The sequence below is a fragment of the Talpa europaea genome, assembly GCF_964194135.1.
Source record: "Talpa europaea genome assembly, chromosome: 7".
NCBI lineage: Eukaryota > Metazoa > Chordata > Mammalia > Eulipotyphla > Talpidae > Talpa > Talpa europaea.
Window position 1 is genome coordinate 136,683,589 of NC_140074.1, and position 18,692 is coordinate 136,702,280.

The 18,692-nt window shown below is 66.7% G+C and overlaps 2 protein-coding genes across 2 annotated transcripts; both read left to right on the forward strand.

Annotated features, from left to right (window-relative positions):
* The first annotated feature begins 5,369 nt into the window (after positions 1 to 5,369).
* FN3KRP (fructosamine 3 kinase related protein) lies at positions 5,370 to 8,885 on the forward strand. Its single transcript, XM_084236725.1, has 6 exons — positions 5,370 to 5,522; positions 5,856 to 6,007; positions 6,304 to 6,395; positions 6,855 to 6,937; positions 7,561 to 7,683; positions 7,855 to 8,885. Exons 1-6 carry the CDS (start codon positions 5,382 to 5,384, stop codon positions 8,191 to 8,193), a joined length of 930 nt encoding a protein of 309 aa, XP_084092851.1. The 5' UTR covers positions 5,370 to 5,381; the 3' UTR covers positions 8,194 to 8,885.
* A 2,071-nt stretch (positions 8,886 to 10,956) lies between these two features.
* On the forward strand, positions 10,957 to 17,288 carry FN3K (fructosamine 3 kinase; the record flags this gene model as incomplete). The annotated part of the gene is made up of 6 exons (XM_084237071.1): positions 10,957 to 11,097; positions 12,054 to 12,205; positions 13,430 to 13,534; positions 13,911 to 13,980; positions 16,276 to 16,398; positions 16,891 to 17,288. 6 exons carry the CDS (start codon positions 10,957 to 10,959, stop codon positions 17,227 to 17,229), a joined length of 930 nt encoding a protein of 309 aa, XP_084093197.1. The 3' UTR covers positions 17,230 to 17,288.
* Between the last annotated feature and the right edge of the window lie 1,404 nt (positions 17,289 to 18,692).

Here is an 18,692-nt window from a genome sequence, read left to right on the forward strand (position 1 = left end):
TGTGGGAAGACAGTGCAGGCAGCCCCGAGGAAAAGGTGGTCCTGGATTGTCCAGACTCCGTAGGGTCATCGCCAGGGCTCCCCCTGGGGAGGGGTGGTGGAAAGGGACACTCAGCTTCCACCCCTAAATCCCCCAGTGGGAGGGACACCGACCCTTTGCAGCAGGACGAAGGCACCACTGACCAAGGCGGCAGAAACAGAGAAGAGGCCGCAGAGCCCAGGCCCCAGAGAGGGCTGCAGCCTCCCACTGACACGGGGCCCAGCCCGTGACCTGCTGACCTCTGACCCAGCAGCTGTCACAGCAGGTAAGGGGGCTGCTTGCTCTCCCCCTGCAAGCTGTGGGGATCCCCTACCCCCTGGAGTTCAGGCTCCCCCACGCCCATGGGTGCTTTACTTTCCTTGTCCCAGGCGGACTCTCAAGAGTCACTTGGGTTCGCGTACTCCTCCCAGACCTGCCGCGAGCAGGCCACACTTTCCCGCCCTGTCTGGCAGACGTGCCAAGATGGCAAGAGCAGTCTATTTTGGGGAGACCAGCGAGTGGGTGCCCACCTGCTGCTGGTCAGTCTTCAGCTGGAGGGCACAGGGTGGGCTGCGGCTGGGGTGAAGTCCACAGGTGCCACCTGGGGCCTTGGAACACCCACACCAGGCATCTTTCTGGGGCTCAGCCTGCCTCCTGCTGTATGTGGCAGCCCACGGCATCTGTTTGCATGACCATGGAGACGGCTGTGGTGGCCGGGGCTGGGGCCAGGCCTGGCGGGGGCCCTGCAGCATGGGTGGGTGTCCCCACACAAGGGTGAGGAGCGTGGGGCCGTCAGGACGTGGGGACAGAGGGGTCCAGGCCTGTGGTTGACAGAGGGGGGTCCTTGGGGGTTGTCTGCGGCCTCACAACCACCCTGAGGGGGGTCTGCCCCTGCCTCTGAGGAAACGGACTCAGGCCGAGGGCTTTCCCCTGGTATTGCTATTTTCATCTTTTTTTTTTTTTAATTTTTGAGTATATTCTATACGGAGATTTAGTTGGTCTTTTAAAAGATTTATTTATTTTGGTCTCACTCATAGCAGGAATCTAGAAAACTTTAATGAGGGACCAGGAAAAAGAATAACTATAAGAGGGCCTCCCGGATGGCACAGTGGTTGAGCGCTGGGTTGCAAAGCTGCCCGCGGCCTCTGCGGCGCCGGTTCGATCCCCGGCTGCTCCCCGGCCACCGGAGGAGGGTCCCACATGGCGCGCAGACCTCTCCTGCTGCCCGCTGCTCCCCTCAGCAGTGTCCTTCGGTCCTTCTGCCTGCTCTGCTCCCCGCTCTGGCTCTGGTGAATTCTCTCACCCTCCCGCTCTTCTGACTGTACCCCGTGCTTGTATAAATAAATAAATAAATAAATCTTTTTTTAAAAAAAAAAAAAAAGAATAACTATAAGAAAGAAAATATCGGTCAGTTCTGTGTTGGACTAGAAAAAAAAAAAAAAGAAAGAAAGAAAATATCGGGCCTCCCCGGTGGCGCAGCAGTTGAGCGCTGGGTTGTGAAGCTGTCCACAGGCTCTGCAGCACTGGTTCGATCCCCGGCTGCTCCCCGGCCACTGGAGGAAGGTCCCGCATGGCGCGCAGACCTCTCCTGCCGCCCGCTGCTCCCCTCAGCAGTGTCCTTCGGTCCTTCTGCCTGCTCTGCTCCCCGCTCTGGCTCTGGTGGATTCTCTCACCCTCCCGCGTTTCTCACTGTACCCAGTGCTTGTATAAATAAATAAATCTAAAAAAAAAGAAAGAAAGAAAATATCAAAATCAACAAACAACTATGAGCCAGAGACACTCTATGGGGGTTGGGGGGCGGGGAAAGGAGGGATTGGGGTCAAAATAAGGGGGTTGTAATTTTATGGGGAATATAAAAATAAAATAAAAAAAGATTTATTTATTTATACAAGCACTGGGGTACAGGCCAGAGCTGTGGGAGGGTGAGAGAATTCACCAGACACAGAGTGGGGAGCAGAACAGGCAGACAGACTGAAGACTGCTGAGGGAAGCAGTGGGGAGACAGGAGAGGTCTGCAGTGCCATGTGGGTAGCTCCCTGGCCGGCTGGAAATTGAACCCGCACTGCAGACTGCAGACAGCTTCACAGCGCTGCGCTCAGCCAGCTGTGCCACCGGGGAGGCCGTTTCATCTTTAAATTGTGATGAAACATTCACATCCATTTGCTATCCCGCCCACCTCAAGTGCAAGCTGAGTGCACTTGAGGAGCAGGATTTGCAGCGCCTACTTGGCAGGTGGGGGCTGGCATGCAGCCTGCACCCCTGCCTCAGGCGAGTGCCCTGTGGTCTGCTGGCCTCCCGTCGGCTGGGCCTGCTGTGAGGTTGGACTGTCGTGTCTGTGCCCCGATTTAAGTCCTTAAACTCAGGAACTGAACCATGTCCCCCAAAGCCCATGCTGAGCCCTAACTCCCAAGGGACGTGTGGGAGGTCACACAGGGTCCCGACCCAAAGGGAGTGCTGGCCTGGAGGGGGGGGTACCCAGGAGGCAGCACGGGGAGAGGTCTGTGGGATCGGGGGCGCCCAGAAGCCTGGGGAGCCCATCCGCACCCCAATCTCGGGCTGCTGTCTCCAGAACCACCGGAGGGCTGCCTGCTTGGCAGGGACGGGTTGATTGCCGCTGCATCTGAGCAAGGGGCTGTGAGGTGTGCCCTGCAGGGCACAGCTGCCAGGCTTGGGTTATTCTTAAGTGCCAGTAGCCCCTGGTGGGGGCGGCTGGTGCCCCAGTGGGCATCCTGCCTGTGGCTTCTCAGACATGAGATTCCAGTGCTGCGCCTGTTTCTGCGACGAGCCTGGCCTGTTAGGATTTGTTTCTGTAGAACTCCAGCCGCAATCAGTGTGCACCCGGAGCCATGTGCCCACCGCACAGCTAGTGCCCCGCAGGCCCTGCCCACAGGCGCTGACCTGCTTTCTGCCTCTGGACCTGGCGTCCGGGTGTTTCAGTGACCGACTGCCACCTGGCGAGGCTCCAGGCGCACCCTCACGGCTGCCTACCCAGCCTTTCTCTGACTGCCGATGTCCTCAGCACAGAGAGGCCGCTGCCCCAGCATCGGACCTAGTGACTGCTCCCGGGCCTCTGAGGGTAGGGCTGCCCGTCTGTGCTGGCTTGCCTGGGCAGGCACTGCCCCACAGGTCTGCCTCAGACGCTGCGGCCGGTGCCTGCTGCAGGGCCGCTGGCCTGGAGCAGGAGGCTGAGCTGGACGGCCAGGCTGACGCTGACCGCCTGTCCCAGGTGCCGGGGTCCTCTCGGCAGGCGGGCTTACGGTCTGACCTGCCAGGCCTCTTCCTCATCCGCTGGCAGCTGCCCTTCTGGAAAAATCGTCCACTCCTCTGCCCATTTCTTTTTCTTTTTTTTTTTTTTTTAATAGAGGCATGTTTTTTTTATTTATTTATTTGTTTGTTTGTTCGTTTGTTTCGTTTATACAAGCACTGGGTACAGTCAGAAGCGCGGGAGGGTGAGAGAATTCACCAGAGCCAGAGCGGGGAGCAGAGCAGGCAGAAGGACCGAAGGACACTGCTGAGGGGAGCAGCGGGCGGCAGGAGAGGTCTGCGCGCCATGTGGGACCCTCCTCCGGTGCCCGGGGAGCAGCTGGGGATCAAACCAGCACTGCAGAGGCTGCGGGCAGCTTCGCAACCCAGCGCTCAACCGCTGCACCACCGGGGAGGCCCTCCTCTGCCCATTTCTAGCTGGATCATGTGTCATTACTGCTAAGGGGCGTGAGCTCTTCCGCGTGCTGGCTGTGAGCACGTTCTTGCCGTGGTGCCTGCCTGCCCGCGCCGCCGGGGTCCTGCTCTTCCTCTCGCCTTCGTTGCCTTTATTTCTGGTAATAATCCAAAAAGCCCTCACCATGGGATTCCCCGGCGGCCCAGGGGTTAGTCTCAGCACCGTGAAGCTGTCCGCAGCCCCTGCAGCACGAGCTCCACCCCCGGCCAGGGAGCCACCCACACGGCGCAGCAGACCTCTCCTGTCTCCCCGCTGCTCCCCTCAGCAGCGGATTTCAGTCAGTCTGCCTGTTCTGCTCCCCGCTCTGTCTCTGGGGACTCCTCTCACCCCCACACCTCTGGCCTGTACCCCTGCTCTTGTGTGCATAAATAAATCTTCAAAAAAAACCCAAAACCCCTCCCCAAAACCGATGCTAAGGAGATGGCCGCCTGTTTCCTTCCAAAAGTTTTGTGGTTTCGGGTGTTACGTTCAAGTCCTTCATCTACTTGGGGGTAACCGGTGTCTGTGCTGTCAGCTAGTGGCAGTTTCTTCTCCCTGTTTTATTTTGGGGCATGTGACTGTGCAGGCCCCAGGCCCACTCGCTGAAAGACTGTTCTCTCCCCGTTGTGCCGTCCTGGCTCCTTTGCTGTGAATATACTGAGTATCTCTTCCTGGGGTTATTTCTGGGTCTCTCCACCGTTTACTCTTGAGAACATCTGGGGGCCGCTCCCTTCTGTTCCGAGAAGAGTGTCTCTTCCGCGTGGTGGCTGGCCTTGGCGTCTCTTCAGCCCTCTTGGGGGCAGAAATTCTCCATTTTAACGAGCTCAGCGCGCGGAGTCGCTGCCGGTCTCTCTGCTGGGGACGCCGGGCGCCCGCCCGCGAGAGCCGCGCCCGGGCGCCCTTCCCAGAGCCGGGGTCTCCCGCCCCGGGGCACCCCTATCTGGGGGTTGCGGTTCGACGTCAGTCCGCGCCGGCCATTCTCGAGGCGCGCGCTGCGCGTCCGCGGGCCGCGTCTCCCCACTTCCCGCCTCAGCGTCGTCTCGCGGCGCGGCGTCCGCCCGCCCCGGCCCGCTCGCCTGAGGGCCCTGCCGTGGGCGCCCTGCGCGCCCTGCCGCGGCCCCCACCCGGGACGCGGCCCCGCGCCCGGCCCCAGCCCCTGGCGCCCCGCCAGCCCGGGGGCCGCTCGGCGCCCCGAGGGGAGGCCGTGCGGGGGGCGGGGGCGCCCGAGACGGCGCCCCGCGCCGCAGCCCCTCCCCGCGCGTCCCTCTGGCCCCGCCCCGCGTCGTGACGGATCCGCCCCTCGCCCAACCCCCGCGCGCCCCCGCGGCCCGGCCCCGCCCCGCAGCCCCTCCCCGCGCGTCCCTCTGACCCCGCCCCGCGTCGTGACGGATCCGCCCCTCGCCCAACCCCCGCGCGCCCCCGCGGCCCGGCCCCGCCCCGCAGCCCCTCCCCGCGCGTCCCTCTGGCCCCGCCCCGCGTCGTGACGGATCCGCCCCTCGCCCAACCCCCGCGCGCCCCCGCGGCCCGGCCCCGCCCCCGCGCCGCAGCCCTCCCCGCGCGTCCCTCTGGCCCCGCCCCGCGTCGTGACGGATCCGCCCCTCGCCCAACCCCCGCGCGCCCCCGCGGCCCGGCCCCGCCCCGCCCCGCCCCGCCCGGCCGCGGGAACATGGAGGCGCTGCTGCGGCGCGAGCTGGGCTGCGGCTCCGTCAGGGCCACGGGCCACGCGGGCGGCGGCTGCGTCAGCCAGGGCCGCAGCTACGACACGGACCGCGGGCGCGTGTTCGTGAAGGAGAACGGCCGGGCGGAGGTCGGGCCGGGCGGGCGGGCGGCGGTGCGGCGGCGCCGGCCTCGGCCTCGGCCTCGGGGCCCTTCCCCTCCGCGCGGCTCGCGGCGCCCGGGCCTGTGCGGCCGCGGCGGGGAGGCCGGGGCGGGGCGCGCCCGGGGCTGCGAGACGGGGCCGCGGTGCTCGGCGCTGTGCGGCCGCGCGTGTGCCTGCGGCCCGGGCCCGGGGCGGCTCCGGCCGGCGCCTCCGCCGCGGGCGGGCGGGCGGGCGGGCGGGGCCCTCTGCGCGGCCTGCGGGAGTGACCCCCGCCCCCCGCCCCCCGCCCCCCGCCCCCCGCCCCCCTTGTTTTCCGGACAGGCCCGAAGAATGTTCGAGGGCGAGATGGCAGGGCTGACCGCCATCCGGGACACGGGCACGGTGAGGGTGCCCAGGCCCTTGGCGGTGCTCGGCGCCCCGGGCGGCGGCAGCGCGCTGGTGATGGAGCACCTGGACATGCGGCCTCTGAGCAGGTGCGCGGCGCCCGGCGGGGCCTTCCCGGGCGCCTCCTGCCCGAAGCCTGCGACTCCGAGGGGTGCGAGCTCAGGGCCGGGGCCCACAGGTCACGTCCTCCGCAGAGAGGCCGAGGGCAAAGGGCCCTCGGAGGGGAGACGTGGTGCCACCAGCCGCAAGCGCAGGTGGAGGCGCTAAGGACCTTCCCCTAGCAGGGCCCGCCTCCCCTTGCTCCACACCTGCCACCCCACGCTCGCCTGACCTCCCCCGTCGTGCCGGTGCGGGCTCGCGCTCTAGCCGCTCCCTGATTTCACAGACACGCTGCGCAGCTCGGAGGCCAGCTGGCGGACCTCCACCTGGACAACAAGAAGCTTGGGGAGGCGCTGCAGAAGGGGGCCAGCACAGTGGGTACGGGCCAGGCGGCGGGGCTTCCCAGAGGGCCTGGCCGGCGTGCGAGGCGGCGTGGCCGCGGCCCCAGCCTGTGTGCTGGGTGGAGAAGTGTGTGGGCCCTGAGCTGCAGGCTTGGGCATGGGGAAGCGGTTTGGGGTGCGCCCGCTGGATCCTGTCAGCCCCTGATGGGGGCAGTTCCCGGCCTGGTGCCTCTTCGGGGTTTGCTTTGCATCTGGGAGGGGAGGCCTCTCGGAGCACTGCGGCTCTCCCTCGCAGCTCAGGCGCCCGGCCAGCCTCGGGCTGCCCGCTCCCACAGGGCATGGGTTGGCTTTGTCCACACTTCCCCCTCCGTGCCTCCCGCAGCAGCGGATGTCCCAGGCTCCCGAGGCAGGCTCCCCAGGCTCCCAGGCTCTCGTGCCGCGGGCATGGGGGGGCGCAGGGCCGAGGGGAGCGCTGGGCTCTCTCTTCCTGCACCAGGGCATGGCGGCGGCCAGGCGGAGCGGGCCTTCGTGGACCAGTTTGGGTTCAGCGTGGTGACCTGCTGCGGATACCTGCCCCAGGTGCGTGGCGCCCGCAGCACTTCAGGTGGCCCCCCTCAGCAGGGGAGACCCCTCCCCCTTTTGGTGAAGTTGGTGAAAGCCTGCTCCCTTTTTTCGCAGCTAATTTTTCCTAGTTTATTTTTTCTCAGTTTGTTCTCTTAGCTAGCCAGAGTTACCCGTCTCCCATGCCAGGGCTCAGCACGACGGGAGGACTGGCAGGCTGGGTGTCTTGTTCGCTGGGACTTTTAAGGCCTTCGTTAAGAGCCGTCCCGCGGGGACTGTAGCTCTCAGCTCAGAGACCCCAGACCGGGCCGGCACCCCTGTGAGGGCAGCGCTCAGGCTGGCAGGCGCTGGGTGCTGGCGGGGCGCGGGGGGACGACGGCAGCGGCGGTTGGCTAGGCCGGTCCCGCTGGCTCCCAGCTCCGTCAGGCCTTGGGGGGCCGCTCCTCCCCAGGACCGCAGCGTGTGCACGTGTAGGCGCATGGCCTCTGCGCCTGCTGTGCTTGCTCTTGCTGGAGGAGGGGCCCCATCGGCCCTGCTGCCCGGCCAGCACCCGGCTCTGCACCCCGCCCGCCTGGCCACTGGCCTTGCCCTCAGCCCGCGTCTTCGAGGGCTCGGCTGCCCCTCTGCTGTCGCCCTCACAGGTCAACGACTGGCAGGAGGACTGGGTGGCATTCTACGCCCGGCAGCGCATCCAGCCCCAGATAGACATGGTGGAGAAGGGGTCTGGGGACAGGGAGGCCCTGGAGCTCTGGGCCGCCCTGCAGGTGAGGGAGCCCCGCCTGCCCGCCCGCGCTGCAGGGGACCCCAGGTGTTGGCTCCCACCTGCTGAGCCCACGTGCGGGCGCCCCGCTCTGCGCCGGTGGGGGAGCCGCGCCAGGGGCACCTGCCCGCTCCCGCGAGCCCAGCCCTCTGCTGAGGCTGCGTCTCCCCTGCAGCTGAAGATCCCCAGCCTGTTCCGCGGCCTGGACATCGTCCCCGCCCTGCTCCATGGGGACCTGTGGTCCGGAAACGTGGCTGAGGACGCCTCTGGGCCCGTCATCTTTGACCCGGCCTCTTTCTACGGCCACTCGGAGTACGAGCTGGCGATCGCCGGCATGTTTGGGGGCTTCAGCGGCTCCTTCTACTCTGCCTACCACGCCCGAATCCCCAAGGCCCCTGGGTTCGAGAAGCGCCTGCAGCTGTATCAGCTCTTCCACTACCTGAACCACTGGAATCATTTTGGGTCGGGCTACAGAGGGTCCTCCCTCAACATCATGAGAAACCTCATCAAATGAGCTGCTCCGGGAGCTCTCATCAAATGAGGGCTCCAGCAGCCACCGTCCCTGCAGTCCTGCCCCGGGGCTTCCGGGTTCTCCACACACCCGGCCGCCTCGCCCGACTGCCCAGGCCTTGCAGAGCGCGTGACATCTCAGAAGGGCTGCACGGGGCCGCCGCTGCCCTGCACCTTTCCAGGCCCACCCCGCCGCGTCTGCAGAGTTGACTGGCGTCCAGGGCAATGCTTCTAGGTCAGAGGTCTGGACGCCGCCGCTGAGGGGAGCCCTGCTCGTGACCGGGCCCAGGGCCGAGCCCTTCCCTTCCTCGTCCCTCCCCACCTGTCCTGCCCACGCAGCCTGGCCGTGGGCTCCAGGAGGGACCAATCCCTGGGCACCTTTGCTAACCCTAATCCTGCGCGTCTGTGGTTTCCTAGCACCCCCTGCGCCTGCCACCCAACATCCGTGCCCCAAGCCCCCCCAGTGCCGTGTCCCTTGATTCTACCCTCGATGCCACACCCATGCTGTGTTCCCCCTGCCCTGCCCTCGCAGAGACGAGCAGCGACCGGCCCGTGCGTCACCAGGGAACCGTGTGAAGGGTGAATGAGCTTTCTGGGCTCAGGCTGACCCCCGCGTGGGTCGTGCCCCAGGTGGGGCTTTGCGGCTTGCCAGAGGCCTCTGGATCCCACTATGACAATAAACAGGCCCTGCGTGGTTTCTTGAAAGTGATGCTCGCTTGACTTTCCAGGGAGCGAATCCAGAGCGGGAAAGGGCCGGGCAGGGCTGGCTCGGGCCGCCCGGCTGTGGGAGTTCATGCTCTGGCGCCCCCGGGGTGCCCTGGGGAGCTGTGGCTGCCGAGAGCAGGTTCCCCCCCCAGGAGACAGGTTCCCTCCTGAGCAGCCTTTCAGGCCCTGAGAGTGGGCAGGGGGAGTGAGCGCGGCCTGCGATCAGAGCGTCCTTGCCTGCAGTGGCCCCATCAGTCCTGGTTGTTCTTCCCAGACCCCTCCCAGTTTCCCTCGGGACACGTCGCCCGGGGCTCCTTCCCAGTGGGGCCTGGGCTGCCTCCTGAGCCCCAGTCTAGTCCTGGAAGCGCCAGGGGCAGGACACCGGTGCGGTGGGAGGGGTCTGCAGTGCAGGGCGCTGGCCTGAGATCCCCACGAAGCAGGAGGGTGTGGCCAGGCCAGCAGGCGCCCTCCTGTCTGCGTCTGCACACTGAGGGTTCCAGAGCCTTCCGGCCAGTGAGACCAGTCACCCCGGTGCCGGGAGAGGGCGGAGGGCCAGGTTCCTGGGCACCTGAGCACAGCGGCTTCGGAGCCCACTTCAGACCCAAGGTCTGGACTAACGGGACAGAGCAGAGGGTGTGGCCAGACCCCGGGGCCAGTTCCGCCCTGAGAGGGCCTGCCTGTTCCCTGGCGGCGCCCTTGGGACACTCAGATGCAGCAGCACAGCGGGCCCTGCGCCTGGCTGCTGTCCCCGAGCACGCCTCCCGGATGGTCACGTGCCCAGCCTCAGCGTCTCAGGGCTGGAAGGCAGGCGCAGAGGCCGGGGCGGCGGAAGCTCGAGACCCGCCTTGGGACCCAGGCGTGGGCGGGAGTTCAGGCTCACTGCCGGGCTCCTCTCCCGCACCGCGGGCCCCCGGGCCGCCAGGCAGAAGGGGAGGCCACGGTGGGACCTGACCGAGAAAGGCCTCAGCCTCTGCGCGGCCTGTGGGGTCCTGTCTCTGGAAGCCCGGAGAGACTGGGCGACTTGCCCTGGCCCTGGGATTTATGCAGGCTGTGGCGGAAAAGGTTCCTTGAAACAAGGGAAGCGTATCCTGAGCCCAGGCCCCTCATCTTAACCGGGGAGGTTAGCCCGGGAGGTTCCTTGGCAGGGCCAGGCCCTGGCTCCCTGTCTGGGGTCCCTCCCATGCCAGGCTGCCTGCTGACCTCCTCCTGCCCGTGGCCACCCCCGGCAGACACCGGTCAGCAGGCCATGTCCTCGAGTGGCCGCCAGGGCAGGCCCATGGCGCCCTCCTGACTGCGCCAGTGTCATTGGGCGGCACACCTGGGCCCGCTGCGGGCCCCTGAGAGATGCGGGGCCTGCTGCCCGGCGCGCCTCTGGGGCCCGCACTCTGGCTGGCTGCGAGCCCACTCACAGGGGCTGGTCTGTCCAGCAGGGTGGGAGCCTGGCCCAGCCCAGTGCAGGGCTCTGTAATCAGGAGGCCCACCCGGGTGGGGCAGCGCCCGGGGTCAGAGCCAAGAGAAGCCTCTATCTCTGAGCAGCACCAGGCGCCCACGAGCAAACCAACGCCAGCAACGGCTGCCCGGGGTGGCCCGGACCCGCCTTGCCCGGGCAGCCCGAGATACAGCGGGTCAGCGGGTCCTTGGCCTGTGTCTCCCGGGGCGAGTCGGGTGTCTGGGAAGGGCGGGAAGGGCCATGGAACCCCTGGCAGGGAGGGCCGGCCTGGGGGCTGCAGGGAGCAGCTGAGGGATGCGGTGGGGAGGCCCCGCCCCTGCCGGCCCCCGGTGGACACCCAGGCCTCCCGCCTCTCTCTGCTGGGGACGCCCGGGCCGCAGGAGCTGGGGAGCTGGGGCTGGAGTGGGCGGGCCGCGGGGCCGGGCGCAGGCGGGAGCTTGGCTCCGCCCGTCACCCCGCCCCAGGGGACAGGCCGCTGGACCCGGCGCTGGGCCGCCCGCGCCCGCCGTCCGCTAGCGGCCCTGCGCGGCGCGGACAGCCCGGGCGGGACCCCGCGCCCCGGCCGCGCCCCGCGCCCCGGCCGCCCCCCGCCCCCCGGCCGCCCCCCGCCCCATGGAGCAGCTGCTGCGCGCCGAGCTGCGCACCGCGACGCTGCGGGCCTTTGGGAGCCCCGCGGCCGGCTGCATCAGCGAGGGCCGCGCCTACGACACGGACGCCGGCCCCGTGTTCGTCAAGGTCAACCGCAGGCCGCAGGTGCGCGGGGGCGCCGGCCCGCGGGTGCCCCGGGATGGGGACGGCTCCTCCCGCGGCAGCCCCGAGGCCCGCGGGGGCCCCGGCGGGACCCGCCCGGCTGCCGGCGGCGTGGCTGTCACGCGGGCCCAGGCGGCCTCCGTGGCCTGCTCGCTGTGACCACGAGCAACACTCGGGGAAACCGCGAGCCTGCGCGGGGCGGCGGTGGGGTCATTTCTGTGGGCGCTGGGGCGCCCCGGCCGAGAGCAGGTGCTGAGGACACCCCTGGCCAGGGTGCGGCCCGGCAGAGCCAACCGGAGCTCTGTGGCCGGCTCCGGGGCGGAAGGGGGTCCTCCTCTGGGGAGTTGGGGGCTTGGGGGGAGCTCGAGAAATGAGAAGGCCCTGGCTCAGTGCAGGCGTCCCCTGCTTCCTGCACCGCGCTCGGCTCCCCCCAGCCCAGCCCCGGCCAGCCCCGGCCCCCACCTTCCCCGCCCACCGAGAGCCCCAGTCCTTGGAGCCAGGCTGCTGCTCCTTTGCCAGGTGTGCGGGTCACCTGGAAGGGGGCAGGCCAGCCCCTTCACTGACCTGCACGCTGAGGCACGCCTGGCACACCAGGGCACCCTGAAGCACCCACTGTGCCCCTGCACCCCATGTCCCCAGGCATTTCCACGCACCTTCTGAAACCATGTGCATTATGGCAGCCCCCTGTTCTCCCTGGCGTCCCCATGGCACCTTCTGTACCCCAGTACCTCTGGAACCTCCCCCTCTTCACAGTCAGTGCTTGCTCAGGAGCCCCTGCCGCTCCCAGCCCCAGCCGGCCTCAGTCTCTGGGCCCTTCTATCCTGGCGCCCCGCGGCCCCCCCCAGGCCCAATGCCATGCTCCAGCCACACGGTGGCTTCTGCCTGGACTCCGAGCCGCAGCATAGCCTGTCCACAGAGGCCCCGTTGGCTTGGGGCTCATGGACGTGTCCTGGACGCAGGCCCGGCAGATGTTTGAGGGGGAGATGGCGAGCCTGGAGGCCCTTCGGAGCACCGGGGTGGTGCGGGCGCCGCGGCCCATTGCACTGATCGATGTGCCTGGAGGGGGGGCTGCCTTTGTGATGGAGCATCTGAAGATGCGGAGTCTGAGCAGGTGTGTGGGGGCGGTGGGGGGCAGACGAGAGAGGGAGGGAGATGGACATGGAGAGAGAGGCAGGAAGGGGGGCGCTAGAGGCAGAGCCACGACCCTGCCATTCTTGGGGGGCGCTTGCGCTCCGGCCCATGCGGCCCGGCGAGGTGTTCGTGCTGCTGCGTGGAGCCGGCGCGTGAGTGGGTGCCGTGCGCCCTCGCCTTAACAACAATGATGTGACGGTAACAAGACGACACAGAAGAACAAGGCGGCCCTGGACTTCCGAGAGCGCTCAGGTACCGCTTTTCCTGGTTCCCCAAGTTACGTACATTCCTGTAAAAGAAAAAAAAAAAAGTAGGAAATACAAGCGCATGCACAGAAACCACAAAGCTGTGGTTTTATGGGTTTGGCCGAGATTCCCTTTTTTTTTTTTTAAGGTTTATTTATTTATTTTTGAAAGATTTATTTATTTGTTTATACAAGAACCGGGGTACAGGCCAGATGTGCGGGAGGGTGAGAGGATTCACCAGAGACAGAGCGGGGAGCAGAGCAGGCAGACGGATGAAATACACTGCAGAGGGGAGCAGCGGGGAGACTGCAGAGGTCTGCCATGCCATATGGGACCCTCGCCGGCCGGCCGGGATTGAACCAGCGCTGCAGAGGCTGCGGACAGCTTCCCAGCGTGGCGTTCAACCGCCTGTGCCACCAGGGGAGGCCCAGGGTTTATTTATTTATGCATACAAGAGCTGGGGTATAGGCCAGAGGCGTGGAGGGTGAGAGGACTCCCCAGAGACAGAGTGGGGAACAGAACTGGCGGATCCACTGAGACACACTGCTGAGGGAAGCAGCGGGGAGACAGGAGGGGTCTGCTGCACCATGGGGGTTTTTCCCTTGCAGGCTGGGGATTGAACTTGTGCTACAGAGGATGCAGACAGCTTCATAGGTTGCACCCCAACCCCCTGCGCCACCAGGGAGGCCCCTGTGATTCCCTTTTTCTTTCGTGTGGCTTATGACACACTTACAAAATTCAGGAGCAGGTGTCTCCCGGCTGTCAATGCGGTGTTTGGGGCTGAACTCCAGACCCTGCCAGGCCTTCACACCGTTTTGTTTTCACAAAGACCATTGCCTGCAGTTTGCCTTTCATTTTCCGCTAAAGAACGAGTCGGTTTCCAGGCACTGATAGCAAATCTCAAAGCGAAACAGGCCAAGCTTCTGTTTCTCACCCCACTGGCCTGTTTCTGTCCCCAGCCAGGCGTCTGTCCTCGGAGAACAGATGGCAGATTTGCACCTTCACAACCAGAGGCTGGGGGAGAAGCGGAAGGAGGTGGCGAGTACCGTGGGTGCGTCCGGGCTGTGTCCACTCAGGAGCGCCGTGCCCGCTGCGGGGTCGGCCTGGACTGCTGCTCCGGGATGCTCCGACAGGGTGACTTGCACCCCACCCCTCTTGCACGGCGTGTGAAAGCGAGATAGTTAATGTGAATTTTGACGGAGCTGATAAGCTAGTAACTTGGCTGGGGCTCCCCTCCGCGCCTACCGCAGCCGGGATCGGGGGGATGGGTGTGGGCTACGGGCGGGGACCGCCTGCATGCAGGGGCGCGCGCGTCTGGTGGGGAGTGGGTGTGTCCAGCGGGGAGGGGGACGCCTCCGGCCCTGTGGCTCCCTCCCGGACCCCCACTCTAGCAGTGCGGCCCAGGCCACAGCAGAAAGACCTGCCCCTCTCCACAGGAAGGCCGGCCGAGCCCCAGCATGTGACCAAGTTTGGCTTCCACACGGGGACGTGCTGCGGCTTCATCCCGCAGGTGAGCGCAACGGTGTCCCTGCTTCGCTGCTCCTGCCCGTGCCTGGCCGGGGCTGTAGGTGGCCGGTGCCTGGGCCCACATGTGTCCGAAGGCCAAGGAGGAGGGCAAGGGGTTAAGTCCTGGTCCCCCACTCCCTGTCCCAATCGAGGGGTAACACCCATGACATTCTGGTTCTGGGCATTTGTAAAATGGCCTTGGTGTCCCTCCCTATGTGGGCAGAGGCAGTTTTTCCAGTTAGTGGTCACCTGGGCAACATCTGCCTGGCCACCACTTGGCCTCTGTGAGCAGCCCCATCTACCACCGGGTCCTGACCTCGTCCGTATGCGGGCGCCTCGGGCAAGTGTGGTGCTGAGCAGGGCAGAGCTTAGTGTGCAGTGGGGCGCACACAGAACCCCACGGGCTGAGAGCCCCCGAGGGCCCCCCTCCAGGCGGCCTCTCAACCTTCCTCTGCCCTGGGGCTCACGGATGGTGTCATGGGCAGACGTGGGCAGGTGTCGCTGATTTAGGGGCCCTCACCCCTGAGGTTCCTACCCAGCCCTGTGAAGAGCTGGCTCAGAACGCAGGAGGCGCTATGGTCCTGCTCGCGCTGGCGTGGCTTGTCCTGCTTCCTACCTGGACACTCGGCTGGCCTTCCACAGTGGCTTGTCTCGTTTTCCAGAGCAGGGGAATGGCAGTGCATGCATACCCAGTGGGTGAGGCGGGTGAGAGCGGGGCTGGTCTGCCAGGGACATACACAGGCCGCCCCTGCCACCCCTGAGCCAGCCTGGTCAGCTGCAGCTGGCCAGAGGGGGGCGACACCTGCCCACGTCTGCCCATGACACTGTCTGTGAGCCCCAGGGCAGAGGAAGGTTGAGAGGCCGCCTGGGGGGGGGGCCCTCGGGGGCTCTCAGCCCGTGGGGTTCTGTGTGCGCCCCACTGTACACTGAGCTCTGCCCTGCTCAGCACCACACTTGCCCGAGGCGCCCGCACACAGACGAGGTCAGGACCCAGTGGTAGATGGGGCTGCTCACAGAGGCCAAGTGGTGGCCAGGTCAGGGGCCACACTGCCCGGCCTGGCCCCCGCAAGCTGAGGTCACAGGTTCCCACCAGCTGTGCAGCCAGGTGGTGCCACCTTCGGCAGGTTGTCTTCGCGTGGGTGTGGGGTCACCACCCTCTGTGGCGGGGTGGGGCAGGTCAGCTCTGCTCTCCTGTTCCCAGTGCTCAAGCTGTGTCTTCATTTTTTAAAAAGATTTATTTATTTATTTATTTATTTAAGCATATAAGAGCTGGGGTGCCAGCCAGAGGTGTGGGGGTGAGAGGACTCCCCAGAGAGAGAAAGTGGGGAGAAGAACAGGTGGATCCACTGCAACACACTGCTGAGGGAGCAGCAGGGAGACAGGAGAGGTCTGCTGCACCCTGTGGGTCACTCCTTGGCTGGGATGGACTCAGGCTGCAGTGGCTGGAGACGGCCTGTGCCTGTGCCCTCAGGGAGGCCCCCAAGCTGTGTCTTTTATGGCTTGGCCACCCTGAGCAAGAATGACCCGGGGCCTGTGTCAGGAGAGGGTCCTGTCCCACCATGGGACGTGTGCTCTCTCAAAAGCTCCCCTTGACGGAGCTTCACAAAGTGACCCTCTGCATAAAATACGCTCTGCGTCTCTGCCCAAGCGGACTCCACGCGGGTTTCACCAGCCAGGATGAGCTGCGGGCCTGGCCATGGTGGGGCGGGCGGGGCAACAGTAGCTCACAGGCGCCCTGTCCGGGCCGCCACCTGCTCCCCCACCCAGAGCCAGCCTCCTGCCACACTCAGTGTTCCCTGTTTGGGGCGTCAAGTGGCACCCCGAGAGCTGGCTGCCTGATGACAGGTGTGGGCCCTGTCTGTATGCCCGGTTGCCGCCTGACAGTCCAGGGCTTGGCGCCACCATGGCTGCACTCGCCACGCGCTTTGCTTGGAGATCTCTGTGGCCCATGTCAGTGTTGCGCCCCATCTTCTCTGGGCTGCCGGTTGTGAGGAGCAGCTTTTCAACTTGCTTGTTCTTCTGTACTAAGCGCCTCTCTTGCCGTCTTCTGTCGTCCCGTCCCCACCTGCCCACGCCTGTCGCTCGGGCGGAGTTGAGAGCGCGCTCCCTCACTGCGCTTCTGGTGTGGCGGTGGGAGTCTGTCTCCTCGCCCTTCGAGTCTGCTCGTGCTGTCCCCCAGCCCCCCCCCCGCCCCCGGTTGGATGAATCCTTCTCCCACGTTGCGTCTCCCCGCGCTGACCGGCCCCAGCAGTCGCTGTGTCAGCTGGCCACACGCAAGCTGCTTTCCCTCACTGGCCAGGTGAACGAGTGGCAGGACGACTGGGCCACCTTCTTCACCCGGCACCGGCTGCAGGCGCAGCTTGACCTCATTGAGAAGGACTACGGGGACCGGGAGGCGCAGGAGCTGTGGTCACGGCTGCAGGTGGGCACGGCTGGCAGGGCGGGGTGCAGGATGGCAGCGTGGCGGCCTCACAGGTGGGCCTGAGGGTGCTTCGGCTGGGGTGGCGCGGGGGCTGCCTGGCTGCGGAAGTTCCCTGTGACTGGGAACTCTTACCCTTCTTCCTGCCCAACACGGTTGCGTCGCACATTAGAGCACGTGGGGGCAGGTGGCCCAGAGGCCCGCTCCAGACAGCTCTCAGGGCAGGGCAGAGGTGCGGGCATGGGGATGGTGAAGTGCGAGTAGTGGGGAAAGGCGGCTGGTTACAGAAACCGCTGCAGCTGTGTCTCTGCCGGACTGCAGTCCCTCCCCAGGACCCAGTGCGGAGGGCCCTGAAGCGTCCAGACTAAGCTGGCGTGGCAGTCCCATCCCTTTTGAGCAGCGGGCCCTGCCCTGCGGTGGGGGGGGGGGCCTGGGCCACGTGGGCTGCCTTCCCGGTGCTGAGGACTGGCACCTGCTGGGCCCTCTGCTTCCCAGCTGAAGATCCCCCAGCTGTTTGGCGGCCTGGAGATCGTCCCGGCCCTGCTCCATGGGGACCTCTGGTCCGGAAACGTGGCTGAGGATGACACAGGGCCCGTTATTTACGACCCGGCTTCCTTCTACGGCCATGCTGAGTTTGAACTGGCCATCGCCCGGATGTTTGGGGGCTTTCCCCGGTCCTTCTTCACCGCCTACCACCGGAAGATCCCCAAGGCTCCAGGGTTCGACCAGCGGCTGCTGCTGTACCAACTCTTTAACTACCTGAACCACTGGAACCACTTTGGGTCTTCGTACCGGGGCCCCTCCCTGGGCACCATGAGGAAGCTGCTCAAGTAGCTGCCAGCCCAGGGCGGCGTCCAGCAGGTGATCTGGGCAGCCACAGGGGGATAATAAAGCCTGGTAGGGCCTCAGGGCTGGTCCTGGCCTGGTCTCGCCTGTCTCTGTCCTCTGCAGCTGGGCTCACTGCTGGGCCAGGGTCCCCAGGCCTGAGGGTGGGGGGTGGGTGGGGGGGATCTGAGCCTTTAAGGACACTTGTATGGAAATTAACACAAATCTGGGCTTTGCTAAGGCAGAAGTTGGTGCTGGGCCCTGCCCCACCCCTGGGGCTTCTTGTAGCTCAGGCAGGGTTGGGGACACAGATGGCCCCACTTCTGAGCTGCCCCCGGGACCCCTGCTGGGCGCGGCCGACACAGCCGCCCTTCGCTCCCCGGGGCCTGCAGCCTGCGCCCTCGCTGGGCGCGGACGGCCGCGATCTTGGGCCTGCGGGAAGGGCCGGTGCCTGTCCAGGCCCCTGGCAGAACCGCCGGCTCTAATGTGGCGGCGCCCGGGAGCGCGGCTGTCGGGTCTGCGGGCGGCCAGAGCCCAAGCGGCGCCTGCGGGCTTGCTGCGCCTCTGGAGGCCGTCCGGGGCTGTCCGGGGCCGTCCAGGGCCGTCCGGGGTCGTCCAGGGCCGTCCGGGGCCGTCCGGGGTCGTCCAGGGTCGTCCAGAGTTGTCCGGGGCTGTCCGGGGTCGTCCGGGGCCGCCCAGGGCCGTCCAGGGTCGTCCGGGGCCGTCCAGGGTTGTCCAGGGCCGTCCGGGGCCGTCCAGGGTTGTCCAGGGCCGTCCGGGGCCGTCCAGGGCCGTCCGGGGCCGTCCAGGGTCGTCCAGAGTTGTCTGGGGCTGTCCGGGGTCGTCCGGGGCCGCCCAGGGCCGTCCAGGGTTGTCCGGGGCCGTCCGGGGCCGTCCAGGGCCGTCCCGGGCCATCCAGGGTCGTCCAGGGCCATCCGGGGTCGTCCAGGGTCGTCCAGAGTTGTCCGGGGCCGTCCGGGGTCGTCCGGGGCCGCCCAGGGCCGTCCAGGGTTGTCCGGGGCCGTCCGGGGCCGTCCAGGGCCGTCCAGGGCCGTCCAGGGTTGTCCAGGGCCGTCCGGGGCCGTCCAGGGTTGTCCAGGGCCGTCCAGGGCCGTCCAGGGCCGTTCAGGGTTGTCCAGGGCCGTCCGGGGCCGTCCAGGGTTGTCCAGGGCCGTCCAGGGTTGTCCAGGGCCGTCCGGGGCCGTCCAGGGTTGTCCAGGGTCGTCCAGAGTTGTCCGGGGCCGTCCGGGGCCGTCCGGGGCCGTCCGGGGCCGTCCGGGGCCGTCCAGGGCAAGCACTGACCGCCTGTCTTCCGACGCGGAGGGAGCCGCTGCGCAGGGCAGGAGGCCCAGCCCCGAGAGGAGTAGGGCTCGCGGGGTCTCCTCTGAGGCAGCAGCGGTGGGGTGGCGCGGGCCTGGTGCCTCCTCCTTCCTGGTCTGCCCCACCCCCTCAATTCCACCGTCCAGGGCCTC